General features: G+C 32.4%; 1 protein-coding gene across 4 annotated transcripts in view; it reads right to left on the reverse strand.

The window, feature by feature from the left end:
- LOC139496364 (uncharacterized) overlaps positions 1–27,776 on the reverse strand; it is a 37,077-nt gene continuing 9,301 nt past the window's right edge. For 3 of the 4 annotated variants that reach the window (XM_071284890.1, XM_071284891.1, XM_071284892.1), the window contains exons 3-7: positions 16,708–16,740; positions 7,545–10,533; positions 6,727–6,811; positions 4,235–5,106; positions 1–1,998 (exon numbers count right to left, since the gene is read on the reverse strand). In XM_071284890.1, the coding sequence (XP_071140991.1) occupies positions 1,147–1,998; positions 4,235–5,106; positions 6,727–6,811; positions 7,545–10,520 (4,785 nt within the window). In that variant the 5' untranslated portion in view covers positions 10,521–10,533; positions 16,708–16,740 and the 3' untranslated portion in view covers positions 1–1,146. Of the gene's footprint in view, positions 1,999–4,234; positions 5,107–6,726; positions 6,812–7,544; positions 10,534–12,095; positions 12,208–16,707; positions 16,741–27,776 lie in introns of those variants that run through there. The other variant, XM_071284893.1, reaches the window with a different exon arrangement.

The raw sequence follows: 27,776 nt of genomic DNA on the forward strand, positions 1-27,776 counted from the left end.
TGTTCGTTTTCATGCTCCTTGTCAACGATTTTATTGCTGTGTTGGAGATTAGTTAGAGGCCTTTGGCTGTTTTATGCTGTTTGGTCAGGTTGTTGTCTCTTTGACACATTCCTCATTTCCATTCTCAATTTTATTTAGTAAAATTTGACCTGTCTATCAAGTTAATTGTCATGATTGTGCAAAATATAATTTAAAAATAAAATGAAATAAAAAAATTAAAATGGTTTTCTGCTACATCATGTTCTTATAAAAATTTAATCTTTAAAGAAATAACACTGGTACGCATTTAAAAGACATAGTTAAAATGAGCACCATTAAACTGTACTTTTTTTCAACGTTAACAAAACTGTTATTGTCATCAAAGTTATACATTACTTAAAATTCATACAAGTTAAGAGTGTTAATTACATTGAAACATATAAAATGCTAGATAATCATTTCATTTGAGCTACGTCAGACAGAAATCAACCTTAAGCAAGTGCATGTATACATGTACATGTGCAAAAAAGTTCCAAAAAGAAATAACAAGATAAAAGTGTGTGTCTTACTTTTTTTTCTTTATTTTGTTATAAATTGAAAGTATATTAATAAAAAAACTAAAAAAGCAGAAAAAAATGGAGGTTCCGTGTGCTTGTTTTCGAGATACATGTATAAGCCGTTGAAAAATTTGGCGGGAAATAATTCTCTCTAGGTTTTTCGTTCACTTAACATTGGCACCTTTTTTGTTAAAAAAATAAGAAAAAATAACAAGGATTTCATAAGATTTTGAAATATGGCTTTTTAAATAATATGTAATAAAAATAGGAAAAGAAAAATAGAGGTTAGTGGGCAAATTTTTTTAATGTTAATACATGTATAGACCAGAGGATTCCAAAAATCTGGCAAAAATTCAAAAAGTAGAGGAGCAAACATCCTTAAGGTTACATATAAATTGTATGTCTTATAACAGGTATTTTCATTTACAGACTTTCGATAGATTTTTTTAAAATAGGTTACAAGAAGCATCAATCCTCATTTGTATAACATGTATAAGGTCGATTTCTATCTGACATAACACATTTCACATGTTTAAATATGCTCAACTTATGGTAAGTTATGACAGATATTTAATGAGAGGCTTTTTAAATGCATTACAAAATATTATCATTATTCTGATAAATGATTACGTACACATTCAGACAACATATATGCAGTAGCTTTCAGTAAAAACTTCATCTGATAAAAATGTTTTAGTGAATACAATTCTTTCAATCCCATGATCCTCTCCTTTGCAATAAACTGTACAAGGTTAGCCCGTTCTGTTTCTAACCATATTGATAGTTTGGGTTCTATGTTGCTTTCTCTTTGCATCTCACCTTTAAAGTAAGTATCTTTTGGTCCCCACAACAAAAATTCTATATAGCACCTAACCTGAGCAAGGGACTCTATTCTTCTGTATTGTAACATTTTACCGATTTTAAAAATCCCCATGTGAAATTTACCTCCCTTTGAATAAGCTCGGTAATTTAAATTTTCAGCTAAATACTTTTCCATGTACGCACATATAGACTCCACTTGTGAACTGTCATGTTGTTTCTGATGTGGCAAGAAAGCTATTGTGTTCCCATGGCAACGACTGCCGGGAGCAAGAACGAAGACATCACGGAAGTTTGCCTCACCTAATGAGAAGCCATGTTCTAAGCAGTGTGAAATAGCACTAAGGATCTGTAGGACATGAAACAGTAAAATCTCTAAATGTTCCTCTGATGGTGTGGCCGAATCGTATATCTTCTCCAGGGAAGCTAAGTGATTATTCATATTGTCTGTGATATCAAACTGTCCAGCAGCGATAAAACATTTAGCTGAATCAGGTTGTTTGTTGGAGTACTGTAAAAGTTGATTTGTTTTGATAAAATCGTCTGTTAGGTAGGAATGAGGGACCATGTCAGAGAATATTACACTAGGATGTAACAAGCTTGGGTGTTCTACAATACTGATATCTGGTCGGGAGTGTAGTAGCTGAAATAAGAACAAATTACACTGATTAGAAAACATGGATGTAACAAGCTTGGGGGTTCTACAATACTGATATCTGGTCGGGAGTGAAGTAGCAGAAATAAGAACAAATTATGTATTGATTAGAAAAAATCATTTTACCTCAGAGTTGTCTCCCTTCCACTGCAGGAGAAAAATAATTTTTAAATTTTATATTTATAAACATGTCTACAATGCTTATATCTGGTTGGGAGCAAAGCAGCTGAATTCATTTTATTTAAGAGTTATGTCACTTTCACTGCAGGAAAAATACATTTTTTGCATTTTTGAACATGTTAAATTTGTAAAACTTTATATTTACAATCTCAACATGATTGTCAACTTCCAAATGTTAAATCAATCTTTTAAAATTATTTGGAAAATAGATTGGTTACAATTTAAGCAAACATTATAACTAAGACATAAACTTTTTTAATGTAATTTCTGTCAGTGAGTTAATATAATGATTGGTTCATCTTTTTGTTGGAATTATTGTATCAATATTTTTTGTGTATCAGGTTTATGTATGCATATATGGAACTTTTGCTGATAACATATATATATGGCCAGCATGTATAAGACTTTAAATGTGTTACTGCAAACAATTGTTTTGTATTTACAAGTTTTTAGGTATATTGAACATTTAAAGTCATAAGAAACCTCAAATCAAAAAAAAATTAATGCATATGATTTTTATAACTCAATGGATAGTTTTCATTATAAAACTTGTGTACATATACTTTTTTCTGAAGAAAATTCTTTAATTTATTCATATTTAGAAGAAGTTTACTTTATTTGAATAGCTTCCTTCCAGCAAGCTATTCCCCCGACATATTTTCCGTATGCAAGGTGACCTCAGTGTGACCCATCTCGTAAAAATCCGGTGACCACAATACGCATGGATGTCCTTAAAATAAACTATTATCTGAATTTACATGTTAAACACGTGCTCAATTTCCATGCTTTTTTGTTTATTTTTCGTCAATTGTTGACAAACAGGTGACAATCGTTAAACTTCGGCTTCAAAACACGAACTTTAATTACCTGCCATATTTTCACAACAACACTGACCGATTGAGAAAAAAAATTGACAATTATACGAAATTTACACGAAAAAAATGATAAATTCGAGCACAGAAGACGAAGTTTAGGATGTTTGTATGCATTAGTTCAAGAATTGGAAGAACATTATTTTTCACCGGTCACTCGTTTCTTATGACTTTAAAGTTTGTTTGCTTCAGATATATCTGTTAAATTCATAACTTGTTTTACTATGTCAAGAGTTATTGCCCATGCTTCTTGTTGGGATTTTCAGATAAGTCAAGGGACTCATCTTCAAGGCCACATCTCATAACTTAACATATCTTAACATAATTATCTTAGACAAAACAACATCTATTGACAACTTAACAGTGTGCGTCAATCCCTTAATGGTCTTACCCGGCCACGTCCACTTGTATTTTTGTCCACCTGATGAGTTAAGTCTTTTTCAACTGATTTTTATAGTTGTTTTTATGTTGTACTGTTTTACCACTGTCCCAGGTTAGTGGGAGGGTTGGGATCCCGCTAACATGTTTAACCCCGCCACATTATTTATGTATGTGCCTGTCCCAAGTCAGGAGCCTGTAATTCAGTGGTTGTCATTTGTTTTTTGTTCATTTTTTTATATAAATAAGGCCGTTAGTTTTCTCGTTTGAATTGTTTTACATTGTCTTATCGGGGCCTTTTATAGCTGACTATGCGGTATGTGCTTTGTTGAAGGCTGTACGGTGACCTATAGTTGTTAATGTCTGTGTCATTTTGATCTCTTGTGGACAGTTGTCTCATTGGCAATCATACCACATCTTCTTGTTTTTATTTATTCAATAAAAGTGAATAAATGTAATCTAAACAATCAATAATCCTCTAATAATTTAATTTTGGATGTAACACTTCTTCTGATTGGCTGACGTTATTTTGTTGTCAGCCCATAGACATAATTCAGTCATGTGACCGTGACGTCATCAACGTTTTTTCATGGTTTTCTACGGTTTAAAATGGAATTTAGAATTAAATTATAAGAAATGACTGTAATATTTTTTCTGTCTATTCGAAATAACATAAAATATTACGCACGTTATTCAGTGTGCACCACATTTTTTATGTTATTTCTTCATAGACAGAAAAAATATTACAGTCATTCCTTAATTAACATATGTAGATTAATGTCAACAACGCTTACCATTAATTGACAGCTACACTGATTGGACCGTAACTTAGCATTATACACGATACATCTCTCCGACCTATGAACTGGCTTTCCATAGATATCAAAATCTCTCCATTTAAGAGGACCTGCAGAACCAGTAACGTTTAAATTCACATTATCCTTTTTGAATTCCTTTTCATAATGTGTGTATATTTCCCGTAGTGTCTGAAGATTAGCAGATGTCAAAAGGTTAACGGTCTCACGTAACTGTGACTCATTAAGGGACATTCCAATGGAAGGTCTATTCATAGCTATGTAGGGTTGTTCAAACACAGAACTATCAATAGGTTTTGGTCGTTTTCGTGGTAGAGGCCGTGGACGGTTTAAGGATCCAGATGCTGATGATGTGTCAGACTCAGTAAATGAAGAGGATGGCGACACTGTTATATTTCGTGAAATGTAATTTTGTAATTCAGTGACATCAGTTTTCATCGATTCTGCGTCTAAATCATCATCAAATTCATCTCTTTCATTATCATTACCGTTGATTTCCTCGTAAATTGGCTGAGAGGCTAAAATAACATTTCTGTTCTCAATCTTGGAAGACTTATCTTTGTAGTTATTTTTAGTCACATCTTTACTTCCTGTCTTTGAGGAATCCTGGGAAGGATTAGTCCGAACTGGTTCTAAATATCCTTCAGAACTGACTGGCAAATCAACAAATTTATCAGACAATGGATCATATGTATTAGGCTTAATGTCTGTGTTATCTCCCTTCCCTGGTGGTGGGGGTGGAGCTTCTTTTGGCACAATAGGTTCATAAAGGTTATCCAAGGAGCCAAGGGGAGAGAAGTCAGGCCATTCATCATATTTGTCATTTGTGGAACCCGATGATGTGGAACCACCTGCAAAATAAAGGTAAAAATAAAGGTCACAAAATTTTTTTTTATCAGGATAATAGAAATATATGTGACATGGTTCAAATCCAAGCTATTTTTGTACATAAATAATGCTGTTAGTTTTCTCATTTGAATTGTTTTACATTGTAGTTTCTTGGCCTTTTATAACTGACTATGCAATATGGGATTTGCTCATTGTTGTAGGCCGTATGGTGACCAAAAGCTGTTAATTTCTGTGTCATTTTTTGGTCTCTTGTGGAGAGTTGTCTCATAGGCAATCATACCACGATTTACATTTACATTGGCTTTTAAATCTAAGCTCTATAGTGTTGAAATAAGTTTGTAACCCTTAATAATAAAAGACAAGGAAACATTCAAACAATATAACTGTATAATAACTGTGACCACAGAAGGATCATCTCCAATAGTTATAATATTTCTCCAACTGATTGTAAAACCAGTTTACTTACCTTAGACCACAGAACAATCTTCTCCAATTGTTATGGTATTTCTCCAACTGATTGTAAAACCACTGTATACATACCTTAGACAACAGAACAATCTTCTCCAATTGTTATGGTATTTCTCCAACTGACTGTGAAACCACAGTATACATACCTTAGACCACAGAACAATCTTCTCCAATTGTTATGGTATTTCTCCAACTGATTGTGAAACCACTGTATACATACCTTAGACCACAGAACAATCTTCTCCTATTGTTATGGTATTTCTCCATCTGATTGTGAAACCACTGTATACATACCTTACACCATAGAACAATCTTCTCCTATTGTTATGGTATTTCTCCAACTGACTGTGAAACCACTGTATACATACCTTACACCATAGAACAATCTTCTCCTATTGTTATGGTATTTCTCCAACTGACTGTGAAACCACTGTATACATACATGGGACCATAGAACAATCTTCTCCTATTGTTATGGTATTTCTCCAACTGATTGTAAAACCACTGTATACATACATGGGACCATAGAAAGATTCTCTCAAATTGTTATGGTATTTGTCCTGACTTTGAAACATCTTTATCCGTTTATAAGTTATTACCTGAGACCACAGAAGGATCTTCTTCATTTATTCAGGTATTTCTCTTGAAACCACTTTATACATACCTGTTTACCATGTGTACTAACCTGCCAGTGATATTGTTTACCTTAAATTAGTGGAGAATAAAGGCTTTTTCCCCTGGAGAAGAATCCCAATTTGAAAAAAAATGGCTTAAAATTATTCCCAAAAGACAACTTTTTTCCCAAACAGTGCAGTCTCAGTAGTAATTGTGCATGAATACAAACTGAAAAACACTCATTTAAACAATTTTCTTGCCTAAAATGACTATATGTGCACATTTGAGGGTCTATTTATGTATCATCAATGACAAAAAGGTGTCTTATTTTAAAGTAGGGTTTGACTCTTGAAAATGGGTCTGTAAATCATGTTTGTAAATATAAGTTTCAGTCAAATTCATGGTTTATTTTAAATTTCCCAATTTGATGAAAATGACACATATTTTCCCAATAAAAAAGGGTAGAGGTAGTTTAGAAAAAAGCCAACAATATCACTGCCTGCAACTTCTAATTGACAGTGAAACCAGAATATACATACCTGAGACCATAGAAGGATCCTCTCCGATGGTGATGGTATTCCTCCGACTGACAGGAAAAGTATTTCCACAAGGATCTGTAACCATCTATAAACACAAACTTTTAAAATGCATATTCCTCAAAATATTGTAATCATACACGAGACCAAACCATTATATTTTAACTTGTTAGATAACTTGACAACTAGTTTATTCATCTTTTTTATTGTAGTTTATTCATCTTTCTTATTGCTCATGTTGCTTGTGTTTTAAAAAGTTTAATCTCCATAGCCATCATAGCTATGGGAAACAACTTATAGAACATGAGAGGAAATATCTAAATTTTAGTTGGATTTTTTCCTTTACACCAGCATATTCTTGTTAAATTAATGAAGCATGTTAGTGTGTCTGAAAAGTTTCATCATGTTAGTAGCTGCCTATGATGAGATTGGTTCATCTTTTTTTAGAATTATTGCATAACAGCTTTTGCTTATTGTTGTTGGTTGTATAGTGTCCTATAGTTATTGACATCCACGTCCTTTGATCTCTGGTGGATAACTGTCTCATTGGCAATCATACCTCATCTTCATATTTTTTTTAAATAAGCAGAGTTTCAGTCCTATCATCTAAGGAACGACTGTAGGATTTTTTTTCTGTCTAAGAAGAAATAACATAAAAAATGTAGAGCTCTGAATAACCTGTGTAGCATTTTAGAAGTAAATCATGAATTTACGTTGATGACTTCACGGTCACATTTATAAAAAAGTTATGCCACAAAACACAGTCAGCCAATCAGAAGACATGTTACATCTGACATTAAATTATATAGGTATAATCTTACCACAGGTCCTGATATATCAGAGAGGTCTATTTTCCTTGGCTGTAAATCACTGCCTTGTGAATCACTGATAGATTTAGTTCTTTTAACACTAGACTGCGGCCTTGAAGGAGCTTTTGATTTTCTGTTTAATTTTCCGAGGAAGCTTCGTCGACTTTGAGCTTTATTTGGCAATTCTATTTTCTCTACTTGTTTTGCTTCTTGTTGACTAGTATCAGAGTAATCTCCCTTGCCATCAGGAATAACTTCCTTTATTTCATCCTTTATTGAACACATTGATGATGTCATAGGTGATGTTTGAGGTTGACATAATGTTGACTTATGACCTTTTGAGGAAGGTTCCTCCTTAATAGATGTCGTTGATGTCGTCATTGGTGATGGAGGCGGAGCACCCAATGTAGATTTACGATCTTTAACTAATGAATTATCGTCTTTTAATGATGTTGTAGATGTTGCCATTGGCGATGGTGGTGGAGGACCGAGAGAAGATTTACGATCTATTGTATTCTTTGGTGATGCACTTTCAGAGGAGCTTCTAGAGAGAGGCTTTGGAGAAATAATGTCAGTATTGTTTTTAGTCACTTTTTTCTGTTCTTGTGTATTTTTTGGCAGTGTACCATCAAGGCTTGACTTCGGTGACACACTAACTTTTGTCTGTTCTGTATTTTTACTCAGCCTCATTTCCAGTTCCTTTGTAAATAATGAATGTTTAGTATCTGGTCCTGGGACAGGTATAACAGCAGGCCTAGAGGGCGCTGTACTTCTTTTAGGACTTTTTGCTCTCCGTCTGACCACTCCATTGTCCTCACCATGCTTTGGACTCTCTTCTAAATTACTTAAGCTACTTTCACTGGTCTTTCTACTTTGTCTTGGGGATCCTTTTCCATCATAGGACAACTGGGGACTAACAGTGGGTTTGTTAGGGTTCGGTGGTGGTTTTGGTCGTGTTTGAGGTCTGGGGGGAGGAGCAGTCAGTGGCTTCACAATCGGCTTTTTCTCTCTAATTATATCAGTTGCTTGTTCAGATACAGTTTTTAAATCTTTTTTATCAGTTTTTGGAGAATCTTTTCCATTTATCATATCTTTATCTTCTTGTTCCTCCTTTTTTTCACTGAAAGACTCAGACATATACATTATTATGCTAGTTCTTGGTCCTCGAGGATTAGTTGGCACTGGCTTCTGTGGAGTAGATTTAACTTTATCAGGTTTTGGTACACTTTCAGATTGTTTCTCTTCAGGACTATTTTTTGTCTGTTCATTACAACTTCCTGCTTTAGCTTCATCACTTCCTGTTAAAGGATAACTCTCGCCCGAAGAAGATGATGTATTAGAAACTTCTGATGATTTTGATAAATTTGAATCACTGTTTATCTGATCTGACTGGTCCACAGAATCCTTGCCTCGTTTAAGAATGTTCCTAAAAAATCCTGAAATTCCTCTCTTCGGTTTATTTTCTGGTTTTGCTTTTGCTGGTTGTTCTGGCTCCTCAAAAACATTTGCTGACCGTTTTGGTGATAAAGGTTTCTCTTGACCATGATCAATAATTGATTTACCGATGGTCACCATACCAAACTTTGGTTCTTGGAGATTTTGGTCTGAAGAGGAACTCTTTTTCAAAGAGTTATCAGAGTTCTGTCTATCAATTTTTGTTTTATTATTTTGCAATGGTAATGTTTTTGATTGGTCAGTTTGAACTGGTGAGGTTTTTGATTGGTCAGCTTGAACTGGTGAAGTTTTTGATTGGTTAGCATGAACAGGTGGTGGTGGCGGTGAAGTTGGAGGTTTAGGTGCTGGTTTTTTCTTCTGCTTTTTTATTATATTTGCAAGAGTAGCATTAAATTCTTTGGTAGACTTAATGCTTCCTTTGAGTGCTTTTATATCTTCTGCTCGCAATGTTGGGGGTCCAGAACTATTTTTATCTCTTGACAATTTAATCGGTAGGTCTGAATAAATCTCGTGATCTTCTATTCCACGAAAAGAATCGCTATCACTATACTTAGCAAGTACACCATTTAACATGTCAACAAGTTGCATTCCAGCGGAGGATGAATCTAAATCCAAATCATCCAGAAAACCATCAAAGAAATCCTCGTCAGGATCAAATTCATCATCATTCTCCATTGGAGAATTGTCTGTTTCATCATTACCTCCCTTTGATGGAGTTTGAACATCCTCGAATTTAGAATATAAGATCTCATTGATATCTAAAAGTTTATAAGGAGACGATGGTTCATTGTCACTATCGTGTTTTTCATTATCTGACCCTACAGAAGACACAGAACTTATTTTAGTCCGTGTCATGTTTGATGATAAATAATCGTCACTAAACACACTGTCGATGTAATTTTTCTTGGACTTTGACCTTAAAGGAAATGTTCCGTATCGTTTTGGAATAATAGCATCACAGTCCTTTAAATCCTTAAATCTATCAGCTTTCCATAAAGACAAAATTTTTATATCTTCAAATTCTCTACTGGAATTTTGTCGAGTTTTGACTGGTTTATTTTTTTCACTGTTTAAATTATCAACTTCAGAATTCCAAATTGTATTTTCTAAAGCTTGTAACACAAAAGAACGTTCCTCCTCCGTAAATGATAATTCTTCTACAACCGAGTCGGAATCTGAAACACTTTCATTTTCGTCATCTGAGTATAAGTTTACTATTCCACCGTCGTGTCCAATCACATCTGGAAAATCACTCACAAACTGAACATTTGCATGCTTGACATGTGAATTATTCCCCTTTAAAGAACTCTTCAAACTGCTTTTCAAATTTTTTAGATTTTCTGACTCACTGCTACCAAATGTTTTAATGATTACAGAAGTGCGTTTTTTAGGAACTGGAGAATTTTCTTTCACTGCTGCTCGTGAATGTTCTGCCCTTGACCGCTGACAGTTTGTACACAGATCTTTCCGCCATGCATTCTGGGTAAAATCAGAACAGGTAGCGGACATTACGCTTCCAGCTTGCTGCACCATCTAGACATATCTTCTACAATTAAAAATTTTTTAATTTTAATTTATTGTGCAAATACATTCTCATGAATGGTGTTTTTTTACAATGATTGAATGCATTTTTTTTCTCAAGAAAATAATTTCAGCTTTCATGTGCCAGTATTAAGCAGATTTAGCTATGACCAACTATTCATCATGTTCTAATTCAAAAATGAACCCAAATTTCTGTCATATTGAAAACAAGTGATCTTCGTTAATGTGTCCAGAGTTTATGCATACATAATATACATATACAAGTAAACAATTTTTCTATTATTAGTATACCAGAATCCCTTAAGTATTACTAATAGTCTCTGACTAACTATAATGACTTGGTAATTTGTCACAGTTTATAACTGTCAATGTAATTATTGGCTTCATAATTAATGACAATCAATACTAGTTATCTCCCCTACCATAACAAATGGACTGTTCCATAATAGTTAAACATTATGACATAATAGATTTAATCAATAACTGAAATCAGGGAAATCAGCATAGAAACAAATCAGCCTGGAAACAGACACTGAATAACCTACAGACCATTATAAAGGATTACAGATGGTTTATTATTATAATTACCCACAAACACTTTTAATCTCTAACCCAAATGTAGGAATTCTTATCTTTTAATCTCTAACTAAAACTAAAAGCAGGAAATATAGTATTTAAGACATTTAGAATTGCAAGAAAATAATTAACTTACTGTCATGACTGTTTAAATCAATTTTCAATATTTATTTATGTTTGAGAAAATAACTAAAGGATTTGTATAGAAATTTACAAAAATTAAAAAAGTTAAAATTCACAAATGATTAACACCATGAACATGAATGAAAATGAAAAATGTGTTTGTAATTTTGTAAATATATAAATAATTACAAATTTCTCGTGGTACATGTTTATATTGTTCTGTACAAAGGCTGCAGAAGTATAATTTTTATTTCCGAATCATGGGAAACTAAGAACATGAACATGTAACACGACAAATAGCAACAGTATTAAAACAAAATACACTTCTAAAGTTCCAAAGTAGATATTGAATAAGTAGGCTCATTGATATCAACTGTTCCTTTACAAAATATTGTTTTTAGAAAAAGACGAATTTAAAGTATCAGTTTGTTGAAAATGGCAAAGATGGCACTTAAGACCGTTTTGCTAAAATATCTGATCTGAAAGTTTGGAGATACAGAACCACCCATTTACTTAATGTATATACGTGTAAACAGATGTTTGATCATATTATCATTTCAAAGTTCTATCACAGAGACAAATCTCTACTACTCTACATGAAAGGGCAAGATTCCAAAAGTCCACCCCTGTCCATTATGTATTTTTTATCCACAAAAATAGCTTTCAATTATTAGTCTTATTACTTGAATCACTAAGTTTACTTCTCTCTAATTTGAAATGTCCTTGTTTATGTTTTTAGTCACGTTTTCCCCCAAGGTTACATTCTGTCTGTCTCAGCTTCATAATTAGATTTTACTTTTCATAAATTTCAAATCCGGAAATTTAAAATTCTAAATCTCAGCATATATTAAAAAATTATGGACAAACCTGTTACTATATAGTCTCCCTCCCTGATTTATCATGACAACAATGATATTATAGATAAATATATCCATGATTAACCAAGTCAATCAATCTCACCAGAAGCTTTGACTTAACATCAAGGATGCTGATTCAGTAAGAGTTTTCATGATGAGGATTCTTTTATTGGAAAAGCAGACTATTGATTCAATATGGCTTCCTTTAGAAAAATGTTCAATAAATTGATTTTTATCAGCTAGAAAACAGATGAGCAAAAAATATAATTAGCAACATGTGTATTTACAATGCAATTATAAGCACCTCTTCAAAACTCCTGAATTATACAGTGGGTGGATTATTCCATTCACATTGTAATAGTGGGTATGCAAAACCCCCTCAGAAACTTAGGAAATAGCAAATAATGGATTGATTGCTTGTGTTTTAACGCCAGTTTTAATCACCACATTTTGGGCTATTTCACATTGGCCAGTTTGTATAGGTGGAGGAAGCCAGAGTCCCCAGAGAAAACCACTGACCTTCAGTAGTAAAACTGCCAATCCTAGTCAAATAAGATTGGAACAGAGGGCACCTGCACGAGCGTGGTTCATCCTCACAACCTCATTGTTGACTGGCTAGTGATTACAGTAGTAGAACTACTTAGACCACTTGGCCACTGTAGCCCCTAGGGATATTGCATTTAATAATTATACCTAATAGATCCTAATAGTATTGGAATATTCTTAATTTCTGATCTTCACTTTAAGCACCAAAATCAGTCTTCAAAAAAAAAAACTTCTTTCATGGACCCATGGTATACATGTATAACTTTTAAAAATGGGAGTCATTTTTCATCAAGAATTTTACTGGCCTACACAAGGCCTCATGACTTCTGGTTACAGGTGTTTATACATTTTTTGTTTTCTAGAAGGATTTCTTTTTTTTAAGATAAAGGAAATCTTGCATTGTTTTTGAAGGAATATCTAAAATTCTTTTTCAAGGACATATCAAAAAAAATTTCTTTGAAAGTTGGATATCTGGTACCTTTCTGAATAAAATATTTTTAGACTGCTATTATTGTCATCTTAGATGCAGATTAAAATTAAACAATTCACAAACAAAATGGTCTCCTCTGCATTAATTATTTAATCATCAATTAAGGTGGTACCCAACACTTTCACTAAAATTAATTTGGCTCGTTTAATTTTAAAAAAAAATTGTCAAAGTAAATCCTTTAACAAAAATATAAAAATTTCAAAAATTTCGAACCAACTGTTTTGTCACAAATGGAAGTTTATAACGACCTTGACTGGCTATACAGCCCTTGCACGGTTGGTCCTTTTGTAAGAAAAATTACACTTGTTATATAGCAGTTTAAAAAACACCAATTTTGATCATTGAGAAGCTTAATATTCCTTTTACAACACAACATATATAAAATGTTTAGCTGACTTTACAGAGTTATCTCCCTGTAATGTTAGGTACCACCTTAATTACTAAATTGACAGTACATGAAATCTTAGGAAATTGATCTTGTTACCATATATACCAAAAAGTGTTAACCTGTCATGAATTATATACTAAACATGCTTAAAGAAGACCTAATCTGAAAACTTGACCAAAATACTGGAATATGTTACTAAGTTCAAGGTCATCAAGGTCTTATACTCCTTACAGTAAATCTGCATGTACCAAGTATTGCTATAAATCTATCATGCATAGTTAAGGAAGAAATGACATTTGATCCTGAAAGCAAATAAACTGACCTAACAAGGGAAAATTGGATTGAAGTAATAATGCATATTTTTAACAAATGTTTTATTTCCAAGTTCAATGAATATGAAGAAAATGAGATCTTTGGGGTTGCAATTCTATAAAAGTTGCAAATATATTTATTTTTTATTAAATATATTAACCATCTCCACTATATCATATACATTTTAATCAATGTACCCAATGTCAACGATATCTGTCCTTAAGTCAAATGGCTGTGCATTGATGTATAGGGTTTATTCAGTTCTCCCTTTATTTTGATAGAGTTTATCTGACCAAGTCTAATAGCTGTGTTTCAGTGAATAAGTTAATTCTATCTCCCCTACTTTAGTATTTGTTTCTATGTATTGGTGTAAACAGTTGATTCAATTTCCAGTAACATTACTTAAATATTTGTATTATAATTATCTCACTATAAATATCTTTACTTTAATAAAGAACTTGTCACATGCCTAAAATATCAATAACTAATTTTATATAGGACTAAATGTAATCTTTATCTGGTTATTTTATAAAACCTGGGATAGATTAGATTTTCCCTGAGTGGACATAACTAGTGGACATACCTGCCAACTGTCACTATTTGCTGGGGATTTCCCCCATTGAGGCTCCCAAATTGAATTTTTTAAAGAGCAATTATGTCCACAATTTTAATTTTACAATGAATTGAGGCTTATAAAAGTATGAAGAAGCCAAAAAACAACATTACACTGTATTTGAAGGCCCCCTTGAAGGTTTTTTAGGAGTATGGCAGCCATCTTCCACGCGAAACCCCCATTGGCATTTTGAAAACTTGGCAGGTATGAGTGGATTCAACTGTAAAGTGGTGAAAACTATCTCTATTAATATTTTGCATGTTTATTCATACCAAGCACCAGCTGACCAGTATAATGTTATAATAATTAATTGGTCTCAGTTTTTGCATTTCCCCTGGTGGACATTAATAAACATGTAAAACTTGAGGATTTAAAATATTCAAAAAACTATCTAAATTAAATTTGGCACATTTATCCATGTTTATTCAAACCCAATACTGACATTTTATTTAAATGGCCTCAGTTCTTGCATTTGAAAAAGAAAAATTTGAAGTAGTCCTATTTTTGGCAGATGACAAAGTATGGTAGGTTTTTCATACATCATTTATGCAAAGACAAAATTAATTCCTAATGTTAGCAGATGCTTAAAATCAATATCTAGTATTCTATATATAGTCAACAGTGACAACAAAAATACAGTCCTATGCTGGTAATAAATCCATAGACAAACATATCATGAATTTATCAGGTACAGGGGACATCTCATAGTCTTATACCCTTGACACATGGTAGGAGGTTATCTCAAACTCAATAGTTTATTACTAATAAACATTTTACAAAATTTCAAGAAAAACTTATTATTTTTAGAAAACATTATATTAGAATTGGCAAAAAAAATAGTTTTCTTTCTAAGTAACTGTACTCTTAAATCTATACTTTTTGCAAGTCTGATCATTTTAAACTGAATTCTACAATTTGTTGATGTTCTCATGGATTCTACAAGATTTGTTTTGTCCATTGTACTTGTTATATCATCTGAGGAAACTCAACACAGAATTAAATTTCTTGATGAATATATTTACCAAGAAACAAACTTTTGGTATTTCAAATAATAGCAGCTAATAAAGCATCCCCTAGTAGTGATAAAAGAAGATTATTAGATTTGGAAGGGAAATTTTTCTCAAACTACAAAACTTTAATACTCCTAGTAAGCATGAGACAATGATACCATATAAAACTCAGAAGATGTGGTATGATTGCTTAGGTGACAAACTATCTACCAGAGACAAGGATGTTAATGTGGTATGGGAGTCTAAAATAAAAATGATAGAATTTGTTCATACTTTGCCAAAACGTAGTATCTATTGATATATGTTGAAAAATATAATAAAAATGATATGTCACCGTGCATCTTCTCAAGCTACAGGACGTGACAAAATGACACATTTTGTATGAATTCTACAGGAAAAAAACACAATTTTGTGATTAGAAACTAAACAAAATGATAGAATTGTTAAATACTTAAGGAAAACATAGCTTTCAGACAATGTTTTGAGAATATCAAAAGAAAAGATAGGCCGGGTCACCATACGTTTTTTCCTGCTAAAATACAAAATAAAAAAATTCCATGTACAATCCTTCAGAAAATGCACTGTTTTAGAGTTACCTCCCCTTAAAATGTTAATTTTAATTTTTTTTTTTAAACAACCAAAAATAATCATCATTTGCAAAAATATTAATATTTTTAGGTTATTCTTATAAATTGATTCTTTTAAATGAAAATTCACATTAAATATCTGCATTCCTGCATCAAATTTTGCAAACTTGATAGAAAATCTTGACCTTTGGTTCTCTGTTTTTTACAATCCAAGATGGAGGAAGACATCCATACCACCTTAAGTTAACATACACTTTCCAAAAATTAGCAAAATCAATTTCACCCTTTGCTATATAAATTGTATAATTTTTTTTACAAAAGTGATTTGAAATGTTATGTTCTAAATGGTATTTCAATGCTCGCTGTTTTCTTCCTGAGTGTACTTTATCATAGAAGATCTTTTGTCTTGTGTCAAATCTATTTAAAGAATACTTCAGTATCTAATATTAACATATTACAGTTGTAAGTCTTTCCTGTTGAAAGTTTGTCTAGTTTAATTGGTACAAGTTAGGAATAAATATGGGGACCAAATTCATTATATTGGGAAATTCACAAGCTTCAAATAATTTAACATTTTAATTGCTGTTGCTCATCTTGAAGTTCACTGAAATATTGTAAACTTTCCCATGATAGAACTATAACAAGCACCGGTCAGTCAGTACACCTGTGACCTTACCTGACATCAATCTTCATCTGTCAACAGTCACACCTGGAAAATAGACAGGAAGTTCGTTAAGACTAGGTATATATCTGAGACAAATCATATGCTTACGAAAAATTCTATACTTTCTGCCTTCACTTCCGAATTTAGTCATTCCCTCCCCACCCATAAACCCCCTTTCTCCCTTTTTACCCAATTAATTAGTGTAAGAACTTTGCATACATTTTCAATTTTTTATGTATTTAGCCCACAAGTTCACAGGCACTTGTCTGATAAAAAAATAAGACAGTTTGTATCTATCAAAAATGTGGACTATTTCTTATGGCATATGTTTGAAAGAAGATAAGTCAAGTAAGACATCTATATAAGGCCAATTAAAATTAATTGATAGATTTTCATCCCCGTCCGCCCCTCTGAAATCGTCCCGCCCCGATATTTTTTATTTTATAAAATTTACGATTTACGGATTTTGTTGGTTTCCGTTACCGATAACCGTTAAAAATTTCGTTTCAATTATGACTTCCTGTCTCAAATTTCGGTTTTGTACCTCGAGTAAATCTAACCAAAATGATTGTCGACATATTCTCTGCTTTATGATGACAACATCATCTTCTGAGAGTAAAAACTGATAACGATAATGACGTTAAATATTCGTGTTACGAGAAAATTGTTGTGTCCTAGACCACAAATCGCGGTATGTCACAAATTTCTGTGATTAGAAAACTGAATTTTTTTTATGCAATGACTTTGTGTCAGGAAGTTTAAATGAGAAATATATCCCAAGCGCTTAACTCGTGGTACCCATTGATACAGAAACATGACTGGATTAAGGATATTGAAACACAAACACGAACTTGTATATTGAGTTTAAAAAGTCGACTAACATACGCTTTTTATTTACACGTGCCCTTAGATTTTACCCATGACTGTCTTTTCTTGTTGATTAATAGAAATTGTCCCAATACCCAAAAAGGGTAATTAAACAACAACTTCTTTTTTTATTATTAAGTTCACATGTGTTTTACATGGTAATTATATTTTCATTTTGCATAAATGCATAAGTACCAACCCTATTATTTTCAACACTGTTTGAGTTTTCTAGTTCTGTACTCATAATAATTGTGTTGCATACCAATGCATTTGCTTCATTTTATGGGGACTAAAAACCATCGTTTAGGAACCCAAATTCATTTGGTGTAGAAAGTCCAACTGAAGAGATCATTTCTACACATTTTTGTTGTTTAGCCGCAATTATATATATATATATATATAGAGAGACATTTATTTTAGGATTTGAAAAATAACGTAAGATTCCTCATACCTGTGTATACATGATATAAGCTTATTATTACACTTGCATATATGAAGAGCTCGTCACAAAATGGTTTCATATGAAATAAAATTTAAAAAATAAAATCCTCCCACCCGCCCCATTTTTTTAAAAAAATTGGATGAAAATCTACTAATTAATTTTTGTTGGCCTAAACAAAACATTCTCATACCCTTTGACCCATTTGGGTCTAAAACGACAAAAAAATCTGAAATATAAAGTCTGCGTTTCCTCACCTTCCATCGGAAATCTCTAAATCTCCAAAGTAAAGGACCATTTTGATAAATGAACTGTTTAATAATATATATTTACCTTGTGAAATAGATTACAGGTGTCAATCAGAATACACCTGACATAGGTAACCTTACTCTCAGGTGTACAAAACATTTACCTAATCTTGTATGTTACAACTGTTACCTAATAAACCAGGTAATTATGTAATATTTATGTTATTATCAACTCAGCTGTAAAATTAATTAACCTAATCCGTCATATAATTGATTTAAGTCATAAATTAGATTTTTAAAGGAAAAATAAACTTGATAAACTTGCACTTTTTAGATTTACCTTGGAGTTTGGTATTTTGTTAATCCTTTATCAATAAATATATAAAGTAGGTACTGAGTATGAACTGAGGGTGTGGGTGATATCTATAAGCTATATAAATTAGTAAATTGGTATTTCTTTGAGAACCAATAAAACGGTTAATTGGTTTTGTTATAGGAACACAAACCAACCATTTTATCAGTAACAAAGAACATTAATTCAACATTTTTATTGCTTCAAATATATGAATAAAGCCTATCGTTAATCCCACTTTCCAATCGTACATACTGTATATGAATAAAGCCTATACTAAATCCCACTTTCCAATCGTACATACTGTATATGAATAAAGCCTTTCCTTAATCCCACTTCCCAATTGTACATACTGTATATGAATAAAGCCTATCCTTAATCCCACTTTCCAATCGTACATACTGTATATGAATAAAGCCTATACTAAATCCCACTTTCCAATTATACATACTGTATATGAATAAAGCCTATCGTTAATCCCACTTTCCAATTGTACATACTGTATATGAATAAAGCCTATCCTAAATCCCACTTTCCAATTGTACATACTGTATATGAATAAAGCCTATACTAAATCCCACTTTCCAATCGTACATACTGTCTTCAAAATTATCCATGCCTCTATACAATATGTCAACCTATAAACTACCACAAGTCAAAGACAAAGTGTGAACAATTTTACTTATCTTTAACAGATCTGCTTTAAAAAAAGACAAAAGTTACCCTTAATATATCATGTATATATATTTCTCTAATTCTTCGTCAATTTATCCCTTTCTGCACCCATTGCATAAAAAAATTTCATCAAAGTGTGGTTTGTTTGATCTCAGTTCTTCATTGGTTAAAATACGATTATGACGTCAAATTTTCTTGCTTTCCTCTGAATTTCCTATTGTGACGACATGAAAAAAGGCGACCATGCCTGATGATGTCACATAGAAAGAACACATCTTTATCAGATCATTCGAAAAGAAGGAATATGTCTGCCTGCATATTGTTTGAAAATCATTACAGAAACAGATTCTACCACTGCATCTCGTGTAATACGATATTTATCCACTCTCGACAGTTAAATTCGCGTTTTAAATTTGAAAATTTAACTGTCTCGAGTGGATAAATATCGTATCATGCACACTCGATGCAGTGGTAGAATCTATATGAGTGTGTGTTTGAAGCCCCATTCTTGATTTGCCAAAGTATTTCTATAGACAGTAGAAAATGTAAATGTATGATAAATAAAATATGGGCATCTGAGGAGTAAGGACGTCAAATTCAGAATTATTCTATCTCTCTTTCTAGTCTAAACTTCCTCTTGTAAAAATCTATGGATATGAAAACAAAATCAGAAACATTCATGAAGAGAGATTTTTTTTTGTATGCAACATTGAATAAAAAATTTAGTCTCAGAGGGTATCATTCTTTTCTTGATTTTATGTGAGTTTTCACTTCCTCTGTTTAAGTAACAAAACTGAAAAAAAATTATGAACATTTGTAAAGAGATCATTTTGTTTTGTAGGCATTAAAAAATCAAACACCTTTAAATTTTAGTCTTTTCTTCTTTTCTAGATTTTATCTCGAGTTTTCACTTCCCATAATAAATTAAAGTTACGAAACTGAAAACAAAATTAAAAACAGTCATAAATTTTGTTTTGTATGCAATAAAAAATCAAACAACTTTAATATTTAGTCTGACAAAAGATACTTCAAATTCTTAAGACGGAAACGGAACTATGGCCTTTTTACAACATACCTGTGTTTTTATGTACATCTAAACGAACCTTCAAGCTCACCTGTCAAGGGTTTATAATAACGGAAGATTTAAACTTCAACAAATATTGACAACAAAGAATTTTGTAAATAAATGTTTATCACTGCTGTATCCTAGTCCTTTTGGTGACATTTAAACAACAGATTTTGTAAATATTTGTATGGAAAAAATATCATGGGATGATGAAATGAACAAATTTATCATATTCAATCACTATATATGATGTTACAATAGATTGTATTGTTATCTTCAAAACTTTATATACATATAGCAAAATTTGAAAAAATTGTAACAATCAGTACTTTATACTGTGTGACAGGCATATTCAGAAAATGATTCTTTTCTTTGTGTGAAATGAAGTAAAAATTTTAACATAGTATAAACCACATGTGTATTTTGATGCTAGTATGCTATTATGTAATAGAATTTTGCATCATAATATAAGACATTTGACAAATTTTTGATGTCATAATTAAAATTTGAATATTGCATGACGCCAGAAGGTTTTTTGGAAGACAGATCTATCATTCAGAGCAAATTCAGCTAAATACCCAAATGGTAAAGTGTCTACATGGTCTATGTAAGACAACAACTATAGACCACATGGCTAGAAAAAATGTTTGTTTTTAATTTTATCATTCTTAACGGATCAAGTAAAGGCCAATGAACTAGTGAAAAGGTTTTAAAACTTAAACCACAGAGGAAGTTGTTCTATTGAAGAACACTGAAATGGAAAATAGTTTCTAAATTTAAATACACAGCTGTTAGTTAAACTTGTACCTATGCCTGTACCAAGTCAGGAATATGACAGTTGTTATCCATTCGTTTGATGTGTTTAAACTTTTGAATTTGCCATTTGATTGGGGACTTTCCTTTTGGAATTTTCCTTAGGGTTCAGTATTTTTTTGATTTTACTTTTTTTTTTGTATGAATGAAAGTGTTTGAGGGTAAATGTTAATGAGATGGAAACCCAACAACACATATAAACTAAGCAAAATTCTAGAAGTGAAATCTACAGGGCAACACCTAGAGGGCGATGATTGTTTATCATTTTTTAACATTCATCAGAACTTAAAAGTTAATATTTTGTCTCACTAAAAGCAAATGGGTACATTTGTTTGTACATTGAAAATGACATTGTCCTGCGTCTAGACTTTTGTATCATTTCCGATAATCCCTAACTTGAAGTATGTACACAGATGGCACAAGGCTTAATATTGTCATTCTACTTATAATCCAATACTTTTAACAACTTTTAATTATTACTTTTTGTTTTTTATTCATAAATGGAATAGATTATTATACACCAAACACACTGCAGGGCAGTAAGAATATGCTTAGTTAAATTGAGAATGGAAATGGGGGATGTGTCAAAGAGACAACAACCGGACCATAGAGCAATATTACTTAAAACCATCTTTTTCCAATAATGATTTTATGTCATGAATTGATACTCCTGATGTCCCTACTCTTTCATCAACAACTTTGAACAAATAAGAAGTAGTGTCGTCAACAGTATAAAGTTTCATCATTATTTTATCATGATCATGTTTGTTCTGAATCAAAGGAGGAGTTATGTCCCCTACCAGAGACTATCAAAACATTTAGCTGTATTGAAGTAAGATCAATTATCTCCCCTTATAATATGTAGGACCATGTTGGTCATCCATGCTAGGGATCAGAAAAAAAACCAACTGAAATCATTGCAAAAGAGTAAATTATTTGTCATAAGAGCTTTTAAAAAATGTAAACAATGCAAAATGAAGACACATAAACTTGAACAAACTAGAGCTTCACATAGAAGAAGAATTTTTCATTTTTTGGTAAATGGGATTTTGTATTAGTGTCATAATGCATGTCAGGTGCAGGATTCAGACAGAGGCGCACCTATCCCGAATCCGAAGGAAAAGAAAAACAAAGAAAAATAAAGAATGTATTAAAGGTATGTATAGCATTAGCTGTGTACATTTCAATGAACAAAGATTTTACTTTCAACTGTTGTTACCTTTAACCAAAGAAACCACATACCCCAAAAACAATTTATATCAACATTTCAACAAACCTGCACTCATTGAAGTGAAGTTTAAACAAAGATGACATAAAAACTGAAGTAAAATAAATAAATGTGGTAATTTATGATATAATAAATGTTAACCCGATCACCTATATACTTTAAATTACAATCAACAAACATACAAAACATAACGGTCCCCAGGTAATCATAGAGGGCAACAGGTAATCAATTATCAGTGGAGAGTTTGTACAAAGTACTGTGTCATACTGAGGTTCATGGGTACATCACCTAGGGGAATATTTGTGATCTTTGTGTTCCGTGTCATACTGATGTTAAGAGGTATATCTTGGAGGTGAAGATTGTTTTATCTTGAAATATTTATTTTCACTGTTCAATAATTGAAATATGTTGTAAAAGAAGAGCTAAATTCTTGTAAGTTGACGACCCATTTAATATTTGTTTGGGGAAGCCCATGACAAATAGAGCATCAGGTGTCAACAGAGAAAATGAGATCCCAATCAGCTAACCCCCCACCCCCCCCCCCCCCCCTTTTGCCAGAACCAGAATAGCAAGTGGTCAAACTTTTATTGTTTAACATTTTATATTCTTAAAGTCAAATGAGAGGAACATGTGGGATTGACTAATAACCAGAAGTTTATAAAACACAAAATTTTAGAAGAAACAATAGGCCAGTCACTCAGACAGTGTTGATCATGTTCATCATTGTTCATTGGTGGTTGTTTTAAAATAAAAAATTAGTAAATAGCCTAACTTCCTCTCATAAAATAGGTGGCCAGGGGTGGATACGGCCATTTTCAAAAGGGGTATTCCCAACCCAGGATAAAGGGTGTGTTCCCAACCCAGGAAAAAGGGGGGTTTCAACCATACATGTCCCCATTTAAATGCATTAACCGAAAAAAAAAATGGGGGAGATTCTAACCCCTGATCACCTCCCCCCCCCCCTGAATCTGCCACTGGGTGGCAGTTGTTCAGTGTTTGTATAAACCTGGAGGGTGTTACTGTTTGTATCATATACCCCAATCTGTCCTTCTTATCTAACAAACAAGTATCATAACCATTATAACCACCCATTAACAGGAAGAATATATCACTTATCTCTAAGAGGATTTAAATGTTACTTTAACTTGGCTGTCTAAATTCATTTTCTAATTTAATCTGAAATGCCTCCTATAAACCATAGCAGTTAAAATCTCGATTAAAAAACTATATCCATATCTTTAAGCAAAAATAAAATTACAAAAAATAACAACATGAACAATGGGCAATCATATATATATATATGTTAAGAAATTTCTTCAAAGATTTTAAAAGCATATATATAAATTGTTTCATATAGAAATAAGAAGATGTGATTAGACAATTCTCCATCCAAGTCAAAATTGTGTAAAAAGTAAACAATAATGCCATTATCTGGCAGAAGCAGAAGCAGAAGCAGAATAATAGGTCAAAGATGTAATGGCTTCAAGCACAGAGTCTTGGATCACACAGAATAAAAAGCTATAAAGGGCCCTAAATGACCAGTGTAAAGCCATGAAAACAGGAAAATTAACAGTCTTATCTATCTATAAAACAATTGAGAAAAAAATCAAGAATGTGTCCTTAGTATATGAATGCCCCAATCACACCATCATTTTCAGTTGACTGTGAAATTTGGGTAAAAACTGTCATTTGTCATTAAAATTAGAAGGATAATATCATAGGGAATATATGTACTAAAATTCAATTTGATATGACTTCAACATCATCACAAACTACCTCGACCAAAAACTTAAATCAGATGAGGTACAGACAGATGAAAAGACGGACGAAAGAACAGACGAACAAACAGACAAACAGATGCACAGACCAGAAAACATAACGCCCATAAATAAGGGATAAAAACACTTACGAACCACATCAACAACCACTGAACAACAGGATCCTGAAAATCTTATCAGTTTGGCATGAAGTATGGGGTTTATTCATTTTTAGAATGAAGTTAAGCATATGGTATAAATCATGGCTATCTAATTTTTGTTTGGTTGCTGTCGTTTTGACAAATATCTCTGAATTTCCTTTACATTCTCGTCATCATAATGTCAGGTGCAAGCAAATTAAAGTCAGTCATTTACATACACAATGACCCTACAAATTTATATATGCTCCAGAAATAATTGACGTAAAATAAATTATTTTTTTTGGCGTTGAACCCCTACACACAAAAATAAAATTTAGAACAATGATCAATCAAAGAATTATTTTAAAATTTTGCCCTGAACAATAAGGATACAATCAGACAAAATTCTTTTGTATAAAAGTATTACAATGGAACAAGCTCTTTCCTATATATCTACCCTAACATCTGACCGTAATGTCACGATACCCATAGAGTTCCCCAAGTAGGACAAAGAAAACTTTTGCCTTGTCATCTAATTTTAAATTAATACAATAATACCCATGGATTAACTTTTTTGAACCATGTTTTTAATTTTTTAAAGACGTCAATAACCTTACTATATATTTAATATTTTTTAACTTAATGACCTGAAAAATAACTCTATACCACTAGCACATGACTTGACTTTTATGAAAGATATTAAACCTTATAGAAGGATGGGTGCAAAATGACGTAAAGTCTCTTCAATACAAAGGAGAAAAGATATTATAAACAAACAGACACACGAGACACTGTAGTAGGATGGAACAAGAGTATAACTTTATCTATATATATTATCATAGTGTCATAGTCTTCTCTCTTTTGTATTTAAGGAATACAAGTTACTTTGTTTGTTTCTTCATTTATAAATATCACTGGGAGAAATACAATCCATTCTAACATGTCTAAGGTAGAAAAGGGGCATAAAAAAGGTCTGAATAAGCTTGACCATTAGCCAATTAGAACTAGAATAATCAACAACAATAACATCACCCCTTTTTTTTTATCTACATCTTAAGTATGTTTTTTGTAAGGTTTGTGTTGCTTAGTCTTTAGTTTTCTATGTTGTGTCTAATGTACTATCATTTGTCTGTTTGTCTTTTTCCTTTTTAGCTATGGCCTTGTTGGTTTGTTTTCGATCTTTGAGTTTGAACATCCCTCTAGTATCTTTCTTCCCTCTTTTTAAACTTCTTAAGTAACAGTAAAACAAGTTGCTTTCTTTAAAAAAAAGAAATGCAATCGTAAACCCAAATGCTTGTTTGGCATTATATATTTATTAGATAATTGTTTAATAAAGATGTATTGTCTTATATTACTTTTGTTGTGCATAAGAATTAGAAACTGACATTGCCTGTTTAGTGGTTTAAATAATGTAATACCGGCTTCACACATCAACGTATCTATAGATCCGACGTACGTCGGCCGAGGTAAAAAAATCATGCACGCTACCAAAACGCTAGTAATTTTGATGCATTCAACCTGTCAATCATATCTGTATCGTGTGCACAACGAGCTTAAAGCGTGTATTGGGTGTGCGTAAAGCGTACCTTAGCGTTTCTCCTGGTCTTCCTACATTCCCAACTGCAGGTCTGTCTATATGTGAATGTTTGTCAATAAGTCTGTCACATTCACCCGTCTGTTTACATGTTTACCAGTCTGTCTATGTCCACTGGTTCGTCTACATGTTCACTAGCTTTGAAATAGCTTTCGGTAAGTGCGATTATTTCAGTGATTTGTGTCTATTGTTTTTATGTAAGTGATTATTGTGCACCGTACCCATAATTTTAGGGACGCGAATTGCAAACTGGTATTTTACAGTTTTTTTCTTGCGATGTGTTGTCCTTAAGGTTTGGTTCATTTGGGAGGGTTGGGTTTATGGCCACCACATTGTTTATGTGCCAATGTCCATTCTAAAGCCAGAAACATGTAGTACAGTGGTTGTTGTTCATAATTCATGTCGGTCAAGTTGTTTTCGTAAATTATTTTGTTATCAATAAGGCTGTTTAGTTTTGTTTGATTTTTGTTTTTAAATCTTAATGGTCGGGGCATTTAATAGCCGACTAAATAGTAGGTTTTTTTTCATTTTTGGAGGCCGCTCGGTGGCCTTTAAAGACTTACTACCACGTCATTGTAACTCTGGTTGGTATTTGTATCATTAGTGCTGGACCATGGTCGATCTTATATGCACCTTTGAGGCAGGCGGGATATTTTTGTAGATCTTGTACAGCTCAAACTAATGTGAGTAGTTCCTGTACTTCTATGTCTAGTCCCATGTTGCATGGTTAGAGAGGGTGTAATATCTTCTGTAGGTTTGATGAACTTTCACCCGTATCGGACTTCTTTTCCTAAATGAAAGCTTTAAGGCGACGAGTATTTTTGTATGCAATGTGCCCTTAACGTGTCTAAAACTTATCTGTAGCGTTTTCAACGCTCGTGTAGCGTGTATATTGTGTGCGTGCAGTTTACAGGTACATGTATATACGTTTGACAAACGCTTGAGCTGAATGATTTTTTTTTATGTTCCATTAAAATTTTCCTGAAGTAAAAGCGTTCACCAAGCGTATACCTTTGCATTTCGACGTAAGTGAAAACTTATGGAACACGTGTTTAAACGCTTGCGTAAAGTTCCTCTGGTGAGCAACTAAGTTACGCATACGACGATACGGACTTTGTTAATTTTCTTTTTTGACTGATTGTTTTACATTGTCATTTCGGGGCCTTTTATAGCCGACTATGCGGTACGTGCTTTGCCTGTTGTTGAAGGCCGTACGGTGACCCATAGTTTGTATTTCTGTGTTATTTTGGTTTCTTGCAGATAGTTGTCTCATTGACACCAAACCCGATATCTTCTTTTTTTATATTCGATATCTTATCGCCGACCTGGTTAAGTCTGCTAAAAATGCATGCATGATTCATTTTTAGGTTATCAGTCGTAATTAAAGTGGCACATTTAATTCGTTGTTTCATTGCTTTAAGTATCATTTCTTACATCTGCATGGTCAAATGTATATTTTTTTTAAATAAATTTTAGATTTAGATTTCAGTCACGGTTATTTTTTCCCCCTTCATATTGAATATCTATACTTATCAGTCGCATTTTAATGACGAAAAGGTTTCAGAGGTTATTAAAAAAAGTAAATAATGTTGCAATATTTAAACAAAGAAAATAACTTTAAATTTGCAATATTAATGAAAATAAATACGGACATAACTTTCATAATTAATTTTAACGTTATTTTCAATAAACGATTTTTTTTTAAATCCTCGTTTTTACACCTATTTGAGGCACGTATTTATGATTATATTTCCATGTCCTTGGTCTATCCTACACGTAAAATTTCAAAAAGTGCTAATACTTTTTTTAAAGATATTATTTTTAATTGTTCTCGTTCAAAATATTTTATTTTTTCATATTCAATATCTATTTAATTTTATTTTTAATAACCATTTTTTTTTT

The sequence above is a fragment of the Mytilus edulis genome, chromosome 11 (genome assembly GCF_963676685.1).
Source record: "Mytilus edulis chromosome 11, xbMytEdul2.2, whole genome shotgun sequence".
Taxonomy (NCBI): domain Eukaryota; kingdom Metazoa; phylum Mollusca; class Bivalvia; order Mytilida; family Mytilidae; genus Mytilus; species Mytilus edulis.